At 50.5% G+C, this 23588-nt stretch overlaps 2 protein-coding genes across 5 annotated transcripts in view; both read right to left on the bottom strand.

Annotated features, from left to right (window-relative positions):
• Positions 1-8529, bottom strand: part of STK40 (serine/threonine kinase 40) — a 48799-nt gene extending 40270 nt beyond the window's left edge. For all 4 annotated transcript variants that reach the window (XM_077964003.1, XM_015135454.3, XM_077963994.1 and 1 more), the window contains exon 1: positions 8331-8529. The gene's annotated coding sequence lies outside the window, so the exon portion shown is untranslated. The remainder of the gene's footprint in view (positions 1-8330) is intronic.
• A 7471-nt stretch (positions 8530-16000) lies between these two features.
• LSM10 (LSM10, U7 small nuclear RNA associated) lies at positions 16001-20054 on the bottom strand. The gene is given in 2 exon segments (NM_001257958.1): positions 16001-16726; positions 19967-20054. A coding segment is annotated over 1 exon segment (372 nt). The 5' UTR covers positions 16703-16726; positions 19967-20054; the 3' UTR covers positions 16001-16330.
• Between the last annotated feature and the right edge of the window lie 3534 nt (positions 20055-23588).

The following is a 23588-nucleotide window of genomic DNA, read 5'->3' as shown; positions in this document are numbered from 1 at the left end:
CAGTGAAACCCCGTCTCTACTAAAAATACAAAAAATTAGCCGGGCGCGGTGGCGGGCGCCTGTAGTCCCAGCTACTCAGAAGGCTGAGGCAGGAGAATGGCGTGAACCTGGGAGGCGGAGCTTGCAGTGAGCCGAGATCGCGCCACTGCACTCCAGCCTGGGCAACAGCGTGAGACTCCGTCTCAAAAAAAAAAAAAAAAAAAAAAAAAAAAAAAGCCTTGTGTCTCATGACTACCTTAAGTGCAAGAATTGTTATGCCCATTTTACAGAGGAGGAAGCTGGGGTTGGAGACAGGAAGTGTCTTGTTCAAGGTCACTCACTTCAATATCTGAAGCACATCTGATTTGAGCCTAGGCCCTTAACTGCTGGGTGACATGGTTGTAAGTCTCCTTGCCCACTACCCATAGGGCAGGTCGGGGAGGGACTTGTCTCAAGGCAGTGGCAGTTTCCATTCTTCAGGCAAAAAACGGACTGGTTCAACTTTGGGGCTGGCTCTATGAGTCCAAGATTCTATGTAGGCTGGACTCCCCGGGGCCAGAGCCCGGCCAGGATGGAGGAAGGGGACATGGGCTCTAGAGTCACACAAATTGAGCTGGAAATCCCAGCTCTGCCCTTACTGGCTGTGTAATAGCGGACAGGCTGTTTACCCCCTCTCTGAGCCTGGGTGTTCTCTGTAAAATAAGAGACAACCCTTACCTCCTTCGATTCAATAATGTATTGCAATATTGCAAAGGACCTGCGAGGTGGTGGGGCTCCTTTTTTTTTTTTTTTTTTTTTTTGAGACGGAATCTTGCTCTGTCAGCAGGCTGGAGTGCAGTGGCGTGATCTTGGCTCACTGCAACCTCCGCCTCCTGGGTTCAAGCAATTCTCCTGCCTCAGCCTCCTGAGTGGCTGGGTCCACAGCCACACACCACCACGCCCAGCTAATTTTTTGTTATTTTAGTAGAGATGGGGTTTCACCATGTTGGCCAGGATGGTCTTGATCTCCTGACCTCGTGATCTGCCTGCCTCAGCCTCCCAAAGTGTTGAGATTACAGGCGTGAGCCACTGCACCTGGCTGGGCCTCCTTGTTTTTCTGCTGGTTTCCTTCCTGTTTTTTCAGAAGGGCCCACTCCAGGAGTCAGAAAAGAACACACACTATGAAACTTACCCCAAACTCAGTAATGCTGAGAGCGCCATACTTATTGCAAAAAGTAGCAGGACTCTTGCTCCCCAGAGTTGGCAGATGCCAGCAACGGGATTCCAAAAGCCCCATGGAATGCTGGGCTACACCAGGTCCAAGGTCCCCAAGGCGCTGAACTGAGCTTCTCCCTAGAGGCACTGTTGTCCCCTCAACACACCTCACATCAGCTCTGCCCCAGAGAGAAATGACAAGCACATCAGTCCTGTTCTTGCCAATTCCCACTACAATGACCAGTCCACTCTCTCTGCCTTCTGGACCCTTGCATCCAGACTTCCTAAAGGCTGAAGATCCTCTATGTCTTTTGCCAAGTAGGTGGCAGTGTGTAAACATATTTAGAGGGGACAGCTTTATTCTGCATGCCAAGACCCCTTCTCAGTTCTTCTACCTTTGCTGCTTTCTAACAACTAGAGTTCCTTTGAAACCATCAGGCCTGTAGACTGCTAAGTTTTGGGGAGCCTGAACTCACACCCAAGACTGACTGTCATGGCCAGGACAGAATGAACACGATTGGTGGGTTGTGGCCTCTTTTTTTTTTTTTTTTTTGAGACGGAGTCTTGCTCTGTCGCCCAGGCTGGAGTGCAGTGGCGCGATCTTGGCTCACTGCAAGCTTCACCTCCCGGGTTCATGCCATTCTCCTGCCTCAGCCTCCGGAGTAGCTGGGACTATGGACGCCTGCCACCACACTCGGCTAATTTTTTGTATTTTTAGTAGAGACAGGGTTTCACCGTATTAGCCAGGATGGTCTCAATCTCCTGACCTTGTGATCTGCCCGCCCTGGCTTCCCAAAGTGCTGGGATTACAGGTGTGAGCCACCATGGCCGGCCTGGGTTGTAGCCTCTTTAGGGAGAGGGAACACCTGCGTTCCCCTCAGGCAGTAGGACCTCATCCCAAAAGAATAGATTCACTTGCTGGGGGAAAAATAAGGCTGCCCCAATTTATTAAAAGGAGGCCTAGAAATTACTTAAAAATAATAATAATAAAGATAGTCTTTGAGGCAGCAATTCACTTCTAGAAATTTATCCTGCAGATGATACCTAAGGTGGGCAAAATCATATGTATGAAGAAAGTCACTTCAGCAGAAGTGTTTAGAGAGTAGAATACAGGGCCGGGCGCGGTGGCTCAAGCCTGTAATCCCAGCACTTTGGGAGGCCGAGGCGGGCGGATCACAAGGTCAGGAGATCGAGACCACAGTGAAACCCCGTCTCTACTAAAAATACAAAAAATTAGCCGGGCGCGGTGGCGGGCGCCTGTAGTCCCAGCTACTCAGGAGGCTGAGGCAGGAGAATGGCGGGAACCCGGGAGGCGGAGCTTGCAGTGAGCCGAGATCGCGCCACTGCACTCCAGCCTGGGCAACAGCGTGAGACTCCGTCTCAAAAAAAAAAAAAAAAAAAAAAAAGAGAGTAGAATACAGAAAACAACCCAAGTGTTTGTTAGCAGAGAGCTTGTTGAATAAATTACACTCACAGTGGGACACATCATAGCCACAAACGACCCAGATCTGCATGTGCCGAAGTGGAACTATCTCTAAGACGGTAAGTAAATTACAGCAAGCAATTCCATCCTTTCCCCTCTTGGATCTTGATTACAGAGCCTGGGAGGATACGCTGGGGGTGCTGTGGGCCCTTGGCTACCTTCAAGGCCAGAGTCTCACCTGAGCAGGTGGAGGAGAAAGAAATGCTCTTGTTTCAGATCATTTTCTCATTTACTTTCTTTACACAACAAACTCAAGGACAAATCATGTAAAAAAAACTCCCAAATTCCAAAGGGCCTGTTTGAAGGCCCGCCCACCAGCACACCCCTTGCTATAGTCCAATCCAGCTGAGGGACAGCTTCTGGCTCCCTTAGAACTTCAAGGGTCAAGGACACTGGGCAGCTTTCTCTCCCTTCCCTGAAGGTTCTGAGCAAGTCCTGGGTGGCCTCTGGCAGATACCAATCCTTCCTGAGGGGCTGAATCTGCTGAGCCAGCATCAGGCAGCAACCTCAATTTCCAGACCTCTCTCTAGATAAGCTCTCCAGGGGACACAGAGAAAGCCTCTCTCCCCGAGGGTCTCTGCTGTTCAGGACCCCGTGGTATGTTGAATTGGGGTGGATACTGCCAGAGGGAAGGGTTGCTCGCAGGGCCATTGGAAAGCTGAAGATTTATCATTTTACAGATGTGGAACGTAAAGAGGTTCACCTCCCTGGTTAAATCTGGGCAGAGGAAAGGTGAAGGACGGAAAGCTGCCCTTCTCCCTGGTGGTGACTCAGGTGAAAGCAAAGGGAAGCCTGGCCCAAGTTCAGACAGGGTTCTACAAGACGTTCCAACTGATCCTCTCCCAAGAGGGTGCGCCCAGGGTTTACAGAATGAAGCTGGCAGATTTCACTGGCCATTATCTTCTCCTTGAGCCATCCCTATCTCTGCACTATCATTCACTCTGTCACCAAAACCAAGGACCTCAAGGTCACTGTCACCATTCCTCCTCCCTCTGGCATCACTTCCAAACACTCCCAGAGTCCAGTTGATTTCCCCCCAAACAGCTCATCTCTGCTCTTCTTCTCAACCCCATTGCCTCTGCCCTGATCCAAGCCCCTCTCAGTCCTTGCTGGGATTACTGCAACAGCCTCCTATGGGGACTCCAACCTCCCCTCGACCCACTCCATCCTCCAAAGCAGATGCAGGTCTAATGGTATGTTTCCTCCACTTAATGCAAGGCATCCATCACCAACAGAATACAAAATTCAAGCATCTGAGCCCTAGTGTCTGCCTACCTCTCAGGCACATCCTGCAGTCTGTCCCTTCACACTCTGGGCTAGAACTCCTGTGGTTCCTAAAGTGACACATGAATTACCACATATCCATGCTTGTGCCAGGCTGCTCCCCGTGCCTGGAGGGCTTAATAGACCCCCAGAAAACTCTATTCATTCTTCAAGATCCAATTTAAGTTCTTTTTTTGAGACAGGGTTTCACTCTGTTGTCCAGGCTGGAGTGCAGTGGTGTGATTACAGCTTACTGGGAGTCGGGAACTCCCAGGCTCAAATGATCCTCCCACTTCAGCCTTCCAAGTAGCTGGAACTACAGGTACATGCCACCACGCTTAACTAATTTTTTCTTTTTTAATTTTTGTAGAGATAGGGTCCCACTATGTTGGCCAGGCTGGTCTTCAATTCCTGGGCTCAAGAGATCCTCCTGCCTCGGCCTCCCAAAGTGTTGGGATTATAGGCGTGAGCTGCTGTGCCCAGTCCCAGTCCAAGTTCTAAGGGCTCTCTGAAGTTCTCCCCAGTCTCCTCCTCATCCTAGAGCTCAATCACTTCTTCCACTGGGGTCCCCCACATGCTGCAGACTTCTGTGAGAGACTTGCCAAACTGTGCACATGTTAATTGGTTAGGAGCCTGCCCGTCCTGCTAGACCACAACCTCCTCTATGGTAGGGCCAGCCTCTCCATCCTCCTCCTGCCCCCAGGACCCAGCACAGCCTCAGCCACACATGGGAGCTCATGTATGTGGAATCAGGGCTCTATATTTTGAGTTACCACACTCATGAGCGTGTGTGATGCCTCTCGATGTTGCTTAATCAGGTACCAGACTCGGGTTGCTAGCAGGGACACACAGAGAAGAAATTCTAAATACATTTTCTCCCATGTATACTTTTTTTTTTTTTTTGAGACAGGGTCTCACTGTTCACCTGAACTGGAATGCAGTGGTGCAATCTCGGCTCACTGCAGCCTCGATCTCCTGTGCTCAAGAGATTCTTCCACCTCAGCCTCCCTAGTAGCTGGGACTACAGGTGCGTATGACCATGCCCAGCTAATTTTTGTATTTTTTGTAGAGAGGGGTTTCGCCACGTTGCCCAGGCTGGTCTTGAACTCCTAGGCTCAACTGATCTGCCTGTCTCAGCCTCCCAAAGTGCAGGGATTACAAGCATTAGCCACCACGCCTGGCCAACCCATGTATACTTTAAAGTACTATTTTTTTCTCAGCAGTCCTACTTCTATATTTAAAAATAGTTCTTTTAAAGAGCCAAGCTGAATCATCTGCATGGCTCCCATACAGACTGGGTAAACTCCCCTTAGATTTTCTTTTCAGAAAGAATAAAATAAAATTCTGTGATCTTGTGATCCCTCAGGACACTTCTGACAGCTCAATGGGACACAGTTCTAGTTGCCATGAATTGCTGCAACTAATTCATGAAAGTTCTTTCCTGTAGCCTGTAATAAAACCTAACATTTACTACTCAGTGTCTGCTAAGTATTCATCCTGTAACATCTTACTCCTCACAACTGCCCTATTAGGAAGGTACTCTTATTGTCCCCATTTTACAGATGAGAAAGCTGGGATGGAGAGAGTAAGTAACCCCTAGTGACCAGCATGGATAGGAGTAGAACACAGATCTGTCTGATGGCAGAGACAAATAAGCTTTTTCTTTTTCTTTTTTCTTGAGATAGAGTTTTGCTCTTGTTGCCCAGGCTGGAGTGCAATGGCGCAATTTTGGCTCACCGCAACCTCCGCCTCCTGGGTTCAAGCGATTCTCCTGTCTCAGTCTCCCAAGTAGCTGGGATTACAAGCATGTGCCACCACGCCCGGCTAATTCTGTATTTTTAGTAGACAAGGGGTTTCTCCACGTTAGACTGGTCTCAAACTCCTGACCTCACGTGATCTGCCCACCTCGGCCTCCTAAAGTGCTGGGATTATAGGTGTGAGCCATTAAGCCCGGCCTCAAATAAGCTCTTAACTACTACAATCTACTGCCTTCCCCAAAGGTCAAATTAAAAGCACAAGTTAGCAAACACAGCACCCTTTACAACTGGCCTTTGAGAGGGCAGTCTTATCTCCCCAGATGCTCAAGCAACCTGCAATCCCAGGAAGAGAGGGGCACATGTGCCAGGCACTTCTGCGCCAGGCAGAGAAGCCCAGGCCAATGCAGGGAGCTTGCCATCTGGCACTGGTTGCACATGGTGCTTCCTCAGCAAAGATCCATCGCCCCAGCACCAACTCTCCTCTCTCAGAAGCCTAGGTTTGTCTCTGAAGAGTTCTCCAGCCCTTCAGTCCCTCCTGTCCTCCTCCTTCCCTCCTCTACTGGGACTCCAGTGAAATCTTTCTAAAATATGTAACCAATCATGTCATTCCCCTGCCTCAGACTTTTTCACTTGCTCCTGGCTGCCCTGGGCATGATATCTCAAATTGTTAATATGGCATTCTTTCATCCACCTATACTGCTTCACTTGTACCGTATCAACTTCCATACCACTAGATCGAACAAGCTGAGATTTCTGGAATAAACTATGAGTATATTTGTCTGTCTCGCTCTCTAAGTATTCATTCTCACCTAGCTAAGCCTCTCCTCCTCTCCTTTTAGACTCAGCTCCAGCATCACTTCTGCCAAGCTTCCCATGGCACACTCCGGACCCCACCGCACCCCCAAGGCTGAGCTCGCACCTTTCTCCCTTTCTCCATTGGGCTCCCATAGCACTCTGCTGCTGCTGCTATTAGCTGCTTTTTCTTCTTCTTCTTTTGAGACAGAGTCTCACTCTGTCACCCAGGCTGGAGTGCAGTGGCTCAATCTCGGCTCACTGTAACCTCTGCTTCCCGGGTTCAAGCAATTCTCTTGCCCCAGCCTCCCAAGTAGCTGGGATTACAGGGCTGTCCCACCACGCCTGGCTAATTTTTCTATTTTTAGTAGAGATGGAGTTTCACCATGTTAGCCAGGCTGGTCTCAAACTTCTGACCTCAGGTGATCCGCCCGCCTTGGCTTCCCAAAGTGTTAGGATTACAGGCATGAGCCACGGCGCCCGGCCACTACTAGCTTCTTTAGACCACATTTCAACCATTTGTTTACGGGTCAATTTCCCTTAACTAGACTGTATGCTCCTTGAAATAAAAATAGGTAACATTTATTGAATCCTTATTACGTGGCAAACACGGTTGCATGTTTTACGTGTTAACTTTTTACTCTTCATAATGTCTATGTTATCATCCCTGTTTTATAGATGAAGACACTGAGGCACAGGGAGGCTAAGCAATGTGCCCAGGGACACACAGCTGGAAAGTTTGCTGAGCCAGAATTTGAACTCACGAAGTCTGGCTCCAAAGCCTACTGTTAACCACTATACTGTCTAGCACTTGCCTGTAAGCAAGGACTCTTGTTGTGGTCATGTGAGAAATGAATGAATGAATGATGAGGACTGTCTAGAGTAACCCAACCAACAACTTGCACAGCAGAGCCATCAGGAAGCACTAAACGAGCTCACAGGCACTGTTTACAAACAAGATTCTTTTGGCCCTACAATTACACATTCTGCTCTTCCTTATCTCACGCAAAACTACTCAGAAGGAAAGGCGCCCAGCCCAGTATGCCTACCCTCTTCCCCACTGGTGCTCAAAATCAAAGCAAAGCCAACCGGTTTCCTCCAGTGACTTAAAACAGAGCAAAGTCTATCCTGCCACACAGAGGGAGGCTGTCATCTCTTCCTTCCGCTAACAAAAGGGCTTCAAACCTGGGGACTGGGGTGGGCAGAAAACTCGGCATCGGGAATCCGAATGTCCCTACTTACTGGCTGGAAGGCGGGGCCAAGTGGCGTGGGAATGGGCGGGCCTGACCGGCTCGGCAGGTGAAACACTGACCACAGCAAGCTCTCCTTGGAAAAGGCCGGCCAAACGTGGCCTTGGCAAGCAGGTAGCTGTGACTCGTACCTGAACGCCGCCCGGGATATAAAAATTCCCCAGCAGCGGTAGCGCCCGTGCCAAAGAGTGAGGGCTCTTGGAGGAAGCCCTGGCTGGCCCTCCCTTGGGACTCGTTCTAACTATCAGCTCACTCTTGGGATTAGGAGGGAAGCACGGAGAGGCAGAAGGTTCTTTTTGAGAAAATCTGGCTGGGTTCACACACCGGTTGCTTCATTCACTGGCTGGGTGACTCTGGGCAAAGCTGGCAGTGCCCACTTCCCAGGGCTGCGGCGGGGACTGAAGCTCCCGCGGCCTCCCGGTACCCGGCGCGAGGCAGCCCTCGCCCCTGCCGCCGGGGAAGGGCAGAGCCCCCAGTCGAGGAGGAGGCATTAGCCGGGGCCATTTCTGCTGCACCCGATGGCTTCAGGCTGTCACCGCCGCGGCCGCCGGGGCCCGCCCCGCCTACTCGCAACCCCCACCCGGCTCCCAGCTCCTGGACCCCTGCCCTCACCTTCGCCGGGTGGTCAGAGCTGTTCGCCCATAGTCCGTAGCCCAGAGCCGGGGCTGCTCGGCTCTCCGTCCCGGGGGGCCGGGGCCGGGCTGGGGGCGTGCGAGTCGCTCACCGCCGCCTTCCAGCGAAGCCACCCGAGCCGCCGCCGCCGCCGCCGCCTCCCTCCATGGCTGCGGCGCCGCCACCTGACAACGGAAGTGACGCGCCGCCCCCTCTTCCCCAGCCTTAGCCGCGGCCCCGCCCCCCCGGGCCCCGCCCCCCGCCTGCGTCTCGGGCCCCGCCCCCGGCCTGCGTCTCCAGCTCCGCGGCTTTCGGATTGGGGGGCCATCTTGACGATGGGCGGAAGACTTCAGGCAACAGGCCAGAGTCCGATTGAGGATTGGTTCAGGGTGGGGTCTGGGCGAAACCTGTTACACGATTGGAGGCCGAGGCTCTAATGGGGCGGTACTTACTGCTGATCTACGTCTGCAGCGAGGCTGGGACGGAGGCACCGCCCCGCCCGACCCCACAGAACCTCGCGGGCCCTACACTCGCCCTGCGGAGGTTAAAGTCCCCGGCGGTTGGAAGATGGGCCAATTGTAGTGTATTTATCAGAAAAGTGACTCATCCTTGATCCCCATTTCCCGGTTTGTGGAACTGTGAGGAAAGCGCTGCAGTTAGGCTCAATAAAAGACAGAAATTCCTGTCGCAGCGCTCATAAGTCATTTCCCTCTAGGTCTCTCGCCTTTGTAGAAACCCAGAGGATGGCCAGCTTCAACCTGGAGATCCCTGAAGCTTTGACCAAGGAGGTTGACAGTGAAGCGTTCCTATTAGCGACTACAGCTATCTAACCTTAGTTCCTCCTGCTGCAGTTTCGGTCCCTTTCTCCTCCTCCTCCAGCAACCACGCCCTCCATGAATCAGCTTCTTGCACCAGCAGATGAGCCCTTTAAAGGGATTGCATCAGGCAAGTGACTCACTGGGGCCCTCTAAGAGCCTGGCTTCCCTCCCTTGGCATGCAGAAGCAGCTAAAAGGGCTCAGTGTCAGCAGTACCAGCGGCCATAGCCCCACTCCCTTGTCCCAGAGGTGTGAGTCAGGGTGTTTGCTGCTTATGATGTGTAACTCTTGGCTGTCTTTCCATTTGTCCCCTGGGTCACTCTATATCCATGTGTGGGCACACGTGTCTAAGCTTGTGTGCATCGCTGGGTTTTCCTAGGGTGTGTGGCCACTTGTGTGTGTGTGCATTTGTCATCTCCACCTAGGCAGTGCCAGGACACGAGAGCTGGTATGAGTGAAGTCTGGCTGCCTCTATCTGTGTCCTTTGTCTCTGAATGCCTGATGCCCAATGAGCTGCTGATGGGGCTGAATAACAAGAGTAATCAGGACTGCTCCCACCATTGTGCCACGCTCTGCATGGAGCACTTGAGACATTAGTATCAGGTAGGTGGCTGTTTACAGCTGAGGAAGCCAGTGCTCAGAAAACGAAATTAATGTGCCCAAACACACACAGCTAATAATGGCAGGGCTAGGATTTGAATCAAGTCTGATGGATTCCAAAAAGCTTGGCTTTGAATCCCTGCTGCATCACTTACAAACTGGGCGACTATGTGCAAGTTGCCCAATCTTCCCCTTCTGTCCAAATAGGGATAACGCTTGGGGGATCACTGTGAGGACTTGGAGTTATGGAAACAGCTTTTTGCAAGACCCAGCGAATGCTCATACTCATCTCAGTTAAAGGGCTTCAATGAGGTGGGTGACCAAAAGACAGGCATAAAGAAGGCCCCAGCCCACCAAGCTCCTCTCTCTGACAAAACAAAAAGCCTAGGGATTCCGGAAGCTCTGACTCTGACAAAAATGAGTTTTGGGTTTTCCAGAGCTCTAATTATCAGCTAGATGAATCACTCTGTGCTGACACCACCATCCCTACCCCCAGGAGACTCTCAGCTGATTGAAAATACAGGATTTTAACAAAGGAGAGGAAGAGAAACGGAAAGCTGGGAGGAGAAGAAGTAATGAATAGAAACCAAAGGTGTCAGCCAGAGGAAATGAGAAACTGTCATCAGGACACCAGCATGAGGAGAACGCTGGGACACACACACACACACACACTCTCACACTCACGCTGACATACTCTTGCTGGCTCTCCAACTCTGGGCTTACTGGCAGACGGTGCTGCCATAACAAAGTGTCGCCTGTCACAACAGCATGAGATCGTTGCTTGACGAGATATAGGCAGATCTGCCTATCACAGAAAGAGGGAAAGAGGCCTTCAACCCCTAGGGGCTTCCTCAGGCTTCTGAACCCCAGTCTCCCTTACTGGTTGGCTCTGGCTTCTCTTTGTCACCAAATCGCAAGGCCTAAGTCTGGCAAATTCGGAGTGTCAGACCTACACTCTGTGGCTAGGTACCACCACTGTGATGAACAAAGGCACCCCTTATCATACTCTATCATCAGTATGATGCCAAGAGTGCTGGGAAACGGAATAGCACGGTAGTTAAGATCATGGAGTTGGAATCATACAGACCTGAGTTCAAATCCCCATTCTGTTGTTCACCTTGAGCAGGTCACGTAACTTCTTTGAGCCTGTTTGCTCATCTGTAAAATGGTGCTATTAATATATGGGTTTTTTATAATGATACAATAAGATTACTTTCAGGGCCGGGCACAGTGGCTCAAGCCTGTAATCCCAGCACGTTGGGAGGCCAAGGTGGGTGGATTGTCTGAGGTCAGAAGTTTGAGACCAGCCTGGCTAACATGGCAAAACCCCATCTCTACTAAAAATACAAAAATTAGCTGGGCGTGGTGGTGGTGGGTGCCTGTAATCCCAGCTAGTTGAGAGGCTGAGTGGGGAGAATCACTTGAACCTGGCAGGCAGAGGTTGCAGTGAGCTGAGATCACACCATTGCACTCCAGCCCGGGCAACAAGAGCGAAAGCCCATCTCAAAAAAAAAAAAAAAAAAAGGATTACTTTCATTCCACAAGATTGATGGAGTGCCCACTATGTGCAGAGCACTGAGCTAGATGCTGGAGATTGGGCATAACCAGACAACAGCTCTGCCCTCGTGGAGCATCAGAGCACCCAGCACGGGGCAAGTAGTACAATTCGACAAAGAGTAGCTGTTTTTTATATATTTTATTTTAGAGACAGGGTCTTGCTCTGTCATCCAGGCTGGAGTGCAGTGGCACAATCACAGCTCACTGCATCCTCAAACTCCCAGGCTCAAAAGATCCTCCCACCTCAGCCTCTCGAGTAGCTGGGACTTACAGGTGTGGGCTACCATGTCTTGCTAATTTTTAAAATTTTTTTTATAGAGACAGGGTCTCACTATGTTGCCAGGGCTGGTCTTGAACTCCTGGGCTCAAGTGATCCTCCCACCATCAGCCTCCCAAAGTGCTGGGATTATAGGTGTGAGCCACTGCACCTGGCCAGTAGCTATTTTTCATGACCATTATGGTGCCTATCTTGGCACTCTGCCTCTAACTTAGCCATGGGATCTGGGGAGAGACCCTTTCCCTCTCTGGGCCTCAGTTTCCTCAGCTGTAAAATGACAGAGTTGGACTGGTTCAGTAGCAGCAGTTCCCAACCTTTCCACCTTCAAAGGCTTTTTTAGTCTTTTTCCCTCTGCCTCCACACTATCCAGAATCTGGTGGGAGAGTAACACTTTGCATTGTTTTTCATCTTTTCCTTGGTGTTCTCCCCTCCTTCTCTCACACAGATAGGTTACTCTGTATTCGTTACTTCAGGAAACAAAGGATAATGCAACAGAATGCTAAGCCCATTTTTAGCTTCTGAATTCCAAAAGCTTAGCTTTCAGGGAGGAATGGACAGAATTGTTGTGCAGATACAAATTTAGAAAACTGTATACCAGGGGGATCTGGGAGTCTGAGATTGAGGAGGGGGGTCCCTGAGAAGAGAGAAGCTTCTTCTCAGTCTTCTAACTGGGAATATCACCTGGGCCCAAGGGCTTGAGAAGCAGAGAGGAGCTGTGCTCCTTTTCCGGGGTGGGGCACCAGGGAAGTCACAAAACCCTCTGGAGAAATGGCTGTGTGCTGCATTTTGGACAAACAGGACCTCACTCACCTAAGACCCAAGAATGTCCTCGGCCGAACATGGCCTGGGGAAAGCAGAAAAACAAAACAAAACTCTGCACACCTGAGAGGGGTATGGGTTACACTTGGAGGGGGTCTTTTGATGGGGGGCGTGGGGAGCAACTGAACAGCATCCTTCATGGGCTGATGACAAAAGATCACAACCAAATGAGAACATCTCAGTGGATGCCAGTGTGACTGGATGACCAAATCAGACTATGCTTCCCATGCTTTGGCACCTTGAAAGGAAGAGCCTAGAATTCCAACATAATGCCAAGGAAAATGGGGGAACAGTGAATTGACTGCAATTAACTTTCTGCCACTCTGACTGAGTGGGGCAAAATACAGGAATTCAAGGGAGTTAAAGAAAATTCAAGTTCTGTTTCGTACACACCAGAAACTGGAACCAACTACACTCTGTCCACATGCCTTGTGTCATGTGCCCCACCCCCTCCCATTTCTCCACTCTCATCTGCCTCTCTCTCCCTCAATAGCCACAATGTTATTATTATTGTCCCAAATCCCCAAGCTTTCCCACCCCAGGACCTTTGCACAGGCAGTTTCCTCTGCCTTGTCCTGGCTTTTTAAATGACAGCCTCCTTCTCAGTTTAACTACTTTCCTGCTGGATGGGGTGGCTCAAGCCCTTAATTCCAGTGACTGGGGCCAAGGCAGGAGGATTGCTTGAAGCCAGACGTTTGAGACCAGCCTGGACAACATAGTGATACCGTCTCTTAGGGAAAAACAAAAAAAAGTTATGAAATTAAGACAGTGTGGTGGCATGTACCTGCAGTTCCAGCCACCTGGAAGGCTGAGGCCTGAGCCCAGGAGTTCAAAGCTGCAGTGAGCCATGATCGCACCACTGCTCTCTTGCCTGGGCAACAGAGCAAGACCCCATGTCTTAAAAAAAAAGATTTCACTTCCTCAGACTACATTTTCCAAAATAAAACTACCTGTTATTGTCTCTCAAAAGGCCCTGTTTATTTCTCTCAGGGCACCTGCAAATATTTTTACTTTTTTAGTTTATCTGTTTCCTTCACTAGAATGTTCACTTCCTGAGGCAAGACCCTTGTTCATTTCGATATTCACCAGTTGCTACCACTGTGCCTGGTACATAGCTGCTGCTCAAGAATGACCTGTGGAATGGCTGACCAGTGGCAGTTGGGGAGTTCCTGGCTTCCCACAGGCTGGTGAGCCCCTTCCTGGGCCCCAACAGCCTTTTCCAGCAAGCCAAGACCAGATTACAAAAGACCCATCTTTGTGGATTGAAGACTCCGCTGTGCTCTAACCCAGGGGCTTGGCAAAAATGTGTCTCTGCAGGGCCTGGTTCCCCTCATTCTCATATGTCTTCCCAAGACCTTGCCTAGGAATGACAGAGGGCCACTGGGGTCTGACACACGACACTTAACGAACATGTCTTGGGCCTCTCTTCTCAGCACCCACACTAGCCTTACTGCTTCCCTTGCTGCTCTGCTGAGGACGGAGAAGCCTCCGGTGTGTCATCACAGACTCAGAGCTCGACTTTTCCTGCATCCCTAAGCTGAACCCCCAGCTAAGACCTCTTCGTTTTCTCACACACAGGCACACGTGTGGGAGAGGTCTGCAAGCGAAGCTGCTGTGGGACTCCCACCAGTTCCTCATCTCTCTCCCCACTTGCGAGGGTATGGTGATGTTCCCACAGTGAAGGCCTTCCCTCTACACCTGCCCTCTGGTTTCTCTTTCCAGCAGTCACTTTGTGGGGTCAGTCCTTTTAACTCCAGTTGTCAGAGCGGCTGGAAAACTCAGAAGTTCTCCCTAAAGGCAAAGGGCAGACTTAAGGGGCTTCTAGACCTGTAGGCAATAAAATAAATACAGTATGCAAAAGAATCACGGTGGATGGGTGAATGTGAATGCAGATTCCTGGGTGCTAGACTCCGGTTCAAGTCTGGGTAAGGAGGAGCCAGGAAAGTGCATTTCCTACACATATCCCAGTTGGTCCTGATGAGGTGGTCTGCAGACAACACCTGACAGACGGAACCAGAATGTGAATGCAGTGCCCTCGGGCTGCTAATGTCCCCATGAACATTCCTCTCAAATCTCTCTCAAGAATGACAGCATCTTAAGGTCAGGGGCCCTGCTTTATTCAAAACTCTGCCACAGCAGTTCTCAAGCTGGATTTCATCTTTGTTTTCTTTTTTTTTTTCTTTTTTTTTTTTTGAGACAGTCTTGCTCTGTCGCCCAGGCTGGAGTGACATGGCATGATCTTGGCTCACTGCAACCTCTGCCTCTTGGGTTCAAGCAATTCTCGTGCCTCAGCCTCCCAGGTAGCTGGGATTACAGGCACACGCCACCATGCCTGGCTAATTTTTCTATTTTTAGTAGAGATGGGGTTTCACCATGTTGGCCAGGCTGGTCAGGAACTCCTGGCCTCAAGTGATCCATCAGCCTCAGCCTCCCAAAATGCTGGGATTACAGGTGTGAACCACTCTGTTCAGCCTCATCTTTGTTTTCTTTGACCACCTCCCCCACTAGGGTATAAGCTCCTATATAAAAAGGTTCAAATCTCACTTGACAATGTGTGCTTGGCCAGACCTGGGGGCTCACGCCTGTAATCCTACCACTCAGGGAGGCTGAGGCAGGAGATGGCTTGAGTCCAGGAATTCAAGACCAGCATGGGCAACATAGTGAGACCTCATCTCTATTGAAAACAAAACAAAACAAAAAGATGATGTGTGCTTAGCAGAAGGCCTTGGCACATGGCAGGTGTGCTGTGGATATCTGATGAGTTCAAACTCTCTGGTTCCACAGGACAAAGCCATTTTCTTTCTTTTCTTTTTTTTTTTTTTGAGACAGAGTCTCCCTCTGTTGCCCAGGCTGGAGTGCAGTGGCGTGATCTTGGCTCACTGCAACCTCCACCTCCTGGTTCAATTCGAGCGATTCTCCCACCTCAGCCTCCTGAGGAGCTGGGATTACAGGTGTGCACCACCACGCCCGGCTAATTTTTTTTTTATTTTTTTATTTTTAGTAGAGACGGGGTTTCACTATGTTGGCCAGGCCGGTCTCGAACTCCTGACCACAAGTGAGCCACTTTCACTAAGACAGTTGTTTGCCTGTGGCAGGCCTAGAATGACAAGACAGCTACTACAAGGACTTGGGTTCTAACCCTGAGAACCCAATAATTCTCAGATCAGAGATGGAATTCCTGCTATTAGCAGAGCTCTCACACCCCAGGGGAGGGCCCAGGTTACTCCAATCTCTCTGCTTCAAGAAACAGCAATGAGACTAACAGCCTCTTCAACAGGGACTGAGTAGAAAAGCCATTTTCCACCTGCCCAGACTGAAGTACTCTCCTACCATTCTCAAATTGCTACATATTAGAATTGCCTGGGAAATTAAAAAACTCCCAGCCCTCAGATCATACCCCATACCAACGAAATATGAATCTCTGAGGGTGGGACAGGTGATTCCAATGTGCAGCCAAGCTTGAGTCTGCCCCCGACTACACAGGACGGTCTGGGAGCCCAGCACACAGAAGGGAAGGCCTGGGGCATGGACCTGTTTGTATTCAAGTTGGGTTTCACAAGAAAATGAACACAACTGCAAGAGGAATGGAGACAGTTAGAGGTGGCTTAGACTGAGCATGTTTAATTATCCTCACTGGGAGAGTTGAAAACTACTTGACAGGTTCCATGATCAATAAGTCAGAGATTCAGATCATCAAAAAGGGGGATTGTCACCTACCCCAAGGCCACAGACAGATAGGATTCTGGGTCCCAGAGGGAGTCTGGGAGGTGGAACCCTGTGAAACGCAGCTTTGACAGGTGGTGTCTGTTGGACACCAGCTTCTGGCCTGGCCCTGCTCTCTTCTCGGGTTCTAGACAGGGTGTGAGGGCAGGGAGCTGGCTCCAGAGAACACTGGAGGAAGCCGAGTTGGGGCCAGGGCTTGCTGAGGGCCTCACTTATAGTTTTTGGAGGGAAATTCCCACCGGCCTTGGCCCTTGCCACCAAAGTTCCGCACCCGATGAATAATCTGCAGCTGTTGCTCAATGGTCGAGGTGATGTTCACGTCATCTGGGATGTGGACGTAGCGGACATTGCGGCCTGTCACAAAGAGGTCATCCAGCTTGACCTGATGCCCCCAACGGTCCGTGTAGGTGACTTTGGCCAGGCGGATGTTCATGAAAGCATCGACATTGTCTATGCGTCCATGGGCCACGCTCTCATCCCGCAGGTCCACAGTGGTTACCCGGCCCTGGAGGCCCTGCAGTAGGATGATCAGGCTGTTCTCAGAGATGGTCCGCTCCTTCACTGAATGGCTCAGTGCCATTCTTCCACACCAGCTGCCTGCTTGCTGTGGACAGGAGCACACAGATGGCAGCTATAGCAGGGTAGGGGGTACAGTTGCCAACTCACCTCCACCAGGTTCTCAAACAAAATTCCCAGCACAGACCACCTCTGCAATTTTTGTATCTGTGGACACAGATACTTCCCGCACATGTCTCATGGAATCCTCACACCAACTTGCAAGCCAAGGATTACTTATGCTTATTTTATGAATGAGAAAAATATGGCTAGGATGGCCAGGCACACTGGGATACACCTGTAGTACCAGCTACTCAGGAGACTGAGGGAGGAGCTTCACTTGAGCCCAAGAGTTCTGCTGACCTGCTTGGGCAACATAGCGAGATCCACTCAGTTTGAGACCAGCCTGGCTAATACGGTGAAACACCATTTCTACTAAAAATACAAAAAATTAGCTGGGCGTGGTGGCACACGCCTGTAATCTCAGTTACTCAGGAGGCTGAGGCAGGAGAATTGCTTGAAGCCGGGAGGCAGATTGCAATGAGCCAAGATCGCGCCATTGCACTCCAGCCTGGACAACAAGAGCAAGACTCTGTCTCAAAAAATAAAGAAAATGATGATCATTTCTATTGAGCCAGGGACAAGAAAAGGATGCCTTTTATGGCTTCTAATCAACAGTAAAACGTAGGTAATGGTCAATGCAACGTTCAAAAAAACGATTACAGAAAGAAGGGAAGGGAAAGAATTTAGAGAAACAATAATTATAAAGGAAGATCACTGTCCTTGTTTGTCAATTATATGATTATCTACATTGAGAATTCAAGATAAATTATTAGGACCAACAACAAAAGTCAGTATCATTCCTAATACATTAATTTAAATAAATCAATAACTTTTAAAAACAAAAAATACGGCTAGGAGAGGTAACTTGACCAAGGTCACAGTAAATAAGTGGAATTGCTGGAATTCAAATCCGTAGCCGTAGGCCAGGCATGGTGGCTCCCACCTGTAATCCCAGCATTTTGTGAGGCTGAGTCGGGTGGATCGCCGGAGGCCAGGAATTCAAGACCAGCCTGGCCAACATGGTAAAACCCTGTCTCTACTAAAAATACAAAAATTAGCCGGGCATGGTAGTGTGCACCTATAATCCCAGCTGCTCCGGAGGCTGAGGCAGGAGAATCGCTTGAATCCGGGAGGTGGAGGCTGCAGTGAGCCAAGATCATGCCACCGCACTCCAGCCTGCATGAGAGAGACTCTGTCTCAAAAAAAAAAAAAAAAAAAAAAATCCATAGCCGCCTGGCTCCAAACCTCACACCAGGTGTACATTAGAATCATCTGGCGAGTTTTTAACTCGACCTTCCCCACCCCAGATTCTGATTCATTTGGTTAGAGGGGTGGGCCCAGATTTCCTATTTTGTAAAAGTTTCCAGCCGGGCGCAGTGGCTCACGCCTGTAATCCCAGCACTTTGGGAGGCCGAGGTGGGCGGATCATGAGGTCAGATCGAGACCATCCTGGCTAACACGGTGAAACCCTATCTCTACTAAAAATACAAAAAAATTAGCCGGGCATGGTGGCGGCACCTGTAGTCCCAGCTACTGGGGAGACTAAGGCAGGAGAATGGCGTGGACATGGGAGGCAGAGCTTGCAGTGAGCCGAGATCACGTCACTGCACTCCAGCCTGGGCGACGGAGTGACTCCATCTCAAAAAAAAAAAAAAAAAAAGAAAAAAAAGAAAGAAGAAGAAAAAAAGCTCCCCAGGTAACTCCAAAGTGCTGAGGGGTACTGGTTAGAAATGCATAATCTCAGGTCTCTCCCCAGGCCTGTTCTGAGATAATCCACTCCTTCACTGAGTGGCTCACTGCCATTCTTCCACACTGACTGGAAACAGACTCTGCATTTCAACATGACCCCGTATGTGAATTAGATACACGTGAAGGTTTGAGACTCGGTGCTTGACACCAGTAGTTCTCATACATTATCAGAATCATCTGATACATACAGTGTGTATCAGAATCATCTGAGGGGCCTGTTATCTCAGCTTGCTGGGCCCCACTCCCAGTTTGACTCAGGAGGTCTGAGGTGAGGCCAGAGAGAGTCATTTCGAACATATTCCCAGGTGATGCTGATGCTGCTGGTCAGGGGCCCACACTCTGGGAACTATTGGTCTATACCATGCAGCTGTTAGGTAAGTAGAAATTTAGGTAATGAGGCTGGGCGCAGGGGCTGACGCCTGTAATCCCAGGATTTTGGGAGGCCAAGGGGAGTAGATCACCTGAGGTCAGGAGTTCAAGACCCACCTGGCCAACATGATGAAACCCAGTATCCACTAAAAATACAAAAATTACCTGGGCATGGGAGCACCTGTAATCTGTTACTTGGGAGGCTGAAGCAGGAGAATCGCTTGAACCCAGGAGGCAGAGGTTACAGTGAGCCAAGATTGTGCCACTGCACTCCAGCCTGGGTGACAGAGCGAGACTCTCAGAAAAAAAAAGAAAGAAAATAAATCTAGATAATGAATTGGGGGGGGGGGGAAACCCAACCGGTAGTATATAAGGTACATAGGTTTTGAAGGTAGAGAAACCCAGGCTGGAATCCCCACTCCACCCCTAATTATGTAAACCTAGAAAAGTTAATGTCTCTGAACCTGTTTCCACATTTATTAAACTACAGGCGAAACAAAGCTACCAGAATCACACTCCACTGAAGGTACTCTCCTTTGATTTCAACGTACCCCGATATTGTATTAGTGCACTAGGTCTTACCTATCCCTTATTTTCAGACCCTGAGTTAACGGGGGTGCAACGCTCTCTCTTTACGACCTCACTCAGCATCCCGTCCAGGGCTGTGCAGTGTGGCACTGAGCGTGGCAAGCTAGACTAGGCCAGTGATGAGCGGGGCTGGGAGCTAAGTCCTTGGGCAGGGCCTAACGACCAGCCACCAGGCTGCAGCCTGACGAATCTGCGATCAAGCAAAGGTATGGGGTTGCTGCTGCGACTGCAAAGAGCAATCACTAGACCTCGAGTCAGGCCCGGGTTCTAGGACAGGCTCTGCCACCTTCTAGGAGGGAGACCACTTAGCAAACCACTTAGCTTCTCCAAGCTAGCTAAGCTACCGGTAAAACGGGATGAGCACCCCTTACTCAGAGCAGCGGGAGCGGGTCTGGGGAAATGAGCTATACTCGGTAAATGGGGAAGAAAACGCTTCCTGGGCTCCGGCACCTCCTTCCGGAGGTCCTGGCATACCCCACATTCCGCCCCGCGGCTCCCTGCACCGCCGACCCGGACCCACCACGCGACATTCCTTCCGCTTTCCCCGTCTGGGTCGCCGCCGAAGCTAGCGGGCGCCTGGACGGGCTGCCTCCCGCCGGCTGCAGCAGGACGGAGAAACCACGCCGGCGACCGGGCCGCTCTGTCCTCCCGGCGCAGAGTGCGTCTGTGCTCTGCGAGTCATCGCGGCACGGAGAAACTACGATTCCCAGAATGCTTCGCGGCGCGGGGCTCGCGCTCAGCAAATGCCGGCCTGCGTCATTGAAGTCTCCTTCACTAGTCGTTCATTCACTCCGCACGCGTTCTTGAACGGGCACCCTGGGCCAGGCTGCTTCCTAGGCTCCGGCATAGAGCAGTGACCAAGATCAAGTGGCTCCCCGAGCTGATGGCGCTGCAGGGGAGAGAGTCTTAGGAAAACAAACAAGAAAAATAGGGAAAAAGTTCTTTAGAAGATTGAAAGTGTGACGTGGTAGTGACTAGGTGGTCTTTTATTGGATTGTCAGGGGTGTCCTGAGAAGGTGACATTTGAGTTGGGATTAGTGACATGACGCCAAGCTTGTGAAAACTATGGGCGGAGCATTGCAATTAGAGGGAACAGTTTGTTAAATAAAATTTATAGGAGGCAGGGCTGGGCGCGGAGGCCCACACCTGTAATCCCAGCGCTTTGGAAGGAGAAAGCGGGAGGATCATTGGAGCCCAGGAGTTCGAGACTGGTCTGGGCAACATAGGGAGACCCTGTCTCTACAAAAAATAGAAAAAATTAGCCCACTGTGGTAGTGTACACCTCTGGTCCCACCTACTCGGGAGGCTGAGGCAGGAGAATTGCCTGAACCCAGGAAGTGGAGGCTGCAGTGAGCTCAGATTGTACCACTTCATTCTAGCCTGGGCAACAGAGCAAGACTCCGTCTCAAAGAAAAAAAAAAAAAAAAAGGCAGCCATTGGTTTGGACAGGGCTCCTGCACCAAGCCCAACAGACAAAACCAAAATGGAGTCACTCATGCTAAAGTTCCACATCACCAAGTGGAAACTAAGTTGCTTATCTGATATTCAGATAAATCAGAAGAGTGAGAGATACTTAAATCTCCAAACCATCCAGTTTTAGCTGGCAGGATAAGGAAGTCCCCTCTGCTTTAGCCTTCAAAGTTACAAGGAAAGTAACTTTGAAACAACCAATCTGCTTTTTGTTTTCTGTTTCTGCTTTCCTCAGCCCTTTTCTGTCTGTAAAACTAATCTCCTCTGCTCAGCTTATTTGAACACTCATTCCGTTTTATAGAATGAGATGTTGCCCAATTCTAGAGTTGCAAATAAAACCCAAATTTAACAAATTTAGCAAATAAAAGCCAAATCACCAATTAAAAGTCAATTTTTTTCTTTTCACAATTCATGCAAAGAACCTGGGGGAAATGACCTTGACAATTTAGGAACACAGGAAAGGCCAGGGAAGCTGGGGAGAGTGGTATAACAAGAGACCAGAGAGGAAGCAGGAGCCAGAGCATATAGGACTTTGTGAGCCAAGGTAAGGAGTTTAGATTTCATGGTTAGGAGTGCAGCCTCCGGATACAGTGCCTAGGCTCAAATCTGCTCCTGGCTGTGACTGGGCAAGTTAGCTATCTTCTCTGTGCTTCCGTCTTCTCAACTAGTACTAGAAGTGCTATGATAGGCTATTGAAAGGGAGCAACGTGATTTGATTTACTTGTAGAGACAGGGTCTCACCGTGTCACCCAGGCTGGAGTGCAGTGATGTGATCATAGCTCACTGCAGCCTCAACTTCCTGGGCTCAAGTGATCCTCCTGCCCAAGCCTCAAGAATAGCTGGGACTACAGGCACAAGCCACTGTGCCCTACCTGATTTACATTTTTTTTTTTTTTTTTTTGAGACGGAGTCTCGCTCTGTCGCCCAGGCTGGAGTGCAGTGGCCGGATCTCAGCTCACTGCAAGCTCCACCTCCCAGGTTCACACCATTCTCCTGCCTCAGCCTCCCAAGTAGCTGGGACTACAGGTGCCCGCCACCTCGCCCGGCTAGTTTTTTTGTATTTTTTAGTAGAGACGGGGTTTCACCGTGTTAGCCAGGATGGTCTCGATCTCCTGACCTCGTGATCCGCCCGTCTCAGCCTCCCAAAGTGCTGGGATTACAGGCTTGAGCCACCGCTCTCGGCCCCTGATTTACATTTTTTAAAAGTCATTCTGTATAGCCTTGGAAAAATCACTTTCTTCCTCAGCCTCAATTTCCTTATTATGAAAACAAAAAATAAGGTTTTTCTCAGAGAACTGGGAGATTTGAGTGACTTTCATTAATGTGTGAAAGCACCTGGCACAGAGAAGCAGCTCAGTTAGTTAGGCTTCTTGACTGGGCAGGGTGGCTCACATCTGTAATCCCAACACTTTGGGAGACCAAGGCAAGAGGACTGTTCAAGCTCAGGAGTTTGAGACCAGCCTTGGCAACATAGTGAGACCCCATCTCTAAATTTTTTTTTTTTTTTGAGACGGAGTTTCACTTTTGTTGCCCAGGCTGGAGTGCAATGGCCCGATCTCGGCTCACCACAACCTCCATCTCCCGGGTTCAAGTGATTCTTCTGCCTCAGCCTCCCAAGTAGCTGGGATTACAGGTATGTGCCACCACACCTGGCTGATTTTTGTATTTTTAGTAGAGACCGGGTTTCTCCATGTTGATCAGGCTGGTCTTGAACTCCCGACCTCAGGTGATCTGCCCTCCTCAGCCTCCCAAAGTGCTGGGGTTACAGGCATGAGCCACCGAGCCTGGCCAAAAATGTTTTAAGAAATTAGCTGGGTGTAGTGGGTGCGCCTATAGTCCCAGCTGTCACAAGAACCTTAGGGTGTCACTTTGCCATGCGGAAACCTCTGTGGCTAGGAGCGCCTGTGCTTGACTTTTGCTTGTGCCTGCTGGGCTCGTTCTGCCCGCTCAGTCTGGAGGCTGAGCTCAGCTCGCACTACGGGCCCGGATACCACGCCTGCCAAAGGCGTGCCAGGTGTGGAGCCGTGAGGGGTGTGTGAGTGAGCACAGGGTCCGACCACTACACACAGCCAGATATGCTGGCTGCTGCAGCGGGTGGGCAGCTCCAAGCCCCGGCACGGGCAGCTCCAGGCGCCGGCACAGGCTTTGGCTCTGTGCAAGGCAGCAGCTGGACCAGACATACCGCAAGTGGCTTCTGCTCTGGGCACCAGCATCTGGACAAGGGGAACACAGTGGTGGCCGAAAGCTCAGAGACACCAGGAACCACAGAGCCCCATAGAGGGTGTTACAGTGTGTCACCGCCCTGGCTTGGGGAGCCCCGAGGTCTGGGTCCCAAAAAGGGCTGCTGCTTTTCACCTCCCGAGGAGCAGGGGCGGGGCATGTTGGGGGCGGGGGCGTGTTTCAGTCCATGTATGTTACAGCTTTTTCAGTCCTACCGCCCTGTGCGGCCCGGCTCTGGCCCGTGGCTCCTGGGCTGGCTGGGCCCCGCCACTGCTTCCTGTCATGTGGCGCAGCTACCCGCTGGTGGAGGGTGGTTCCCCAGAAGGGTCCCCACTCTTCACTCCTGCAGTCTGGGAGTGTGTTACCACTCGCAGCTCAGCTGAGCTGGCCAGGAATATGTTACAGCTCCTTTCACTCCCGCTGTTTGGCGGGTCCCAAGTTCTTGTTTCGCA

This window comes from Macaca mulatta, chromosome 1 (genome assembly GCF_049350105.2).
Source record: "Macaca mulatta isolate MMU2019108-1 chromosome 1, T2T-MMU8v2.0, whole genome shotgun sequence".
NCBI lineage: Eukaryota > Metazoa > Chordata > Mammalia > Primates > Cercopithecidae > Macaca > Macaca mulatta.
The sequence above is the reverse complement of the archived record's forward strand: the minus strand, read 5'-3'. Positions and strand labels throughout refer to the sequence as shown.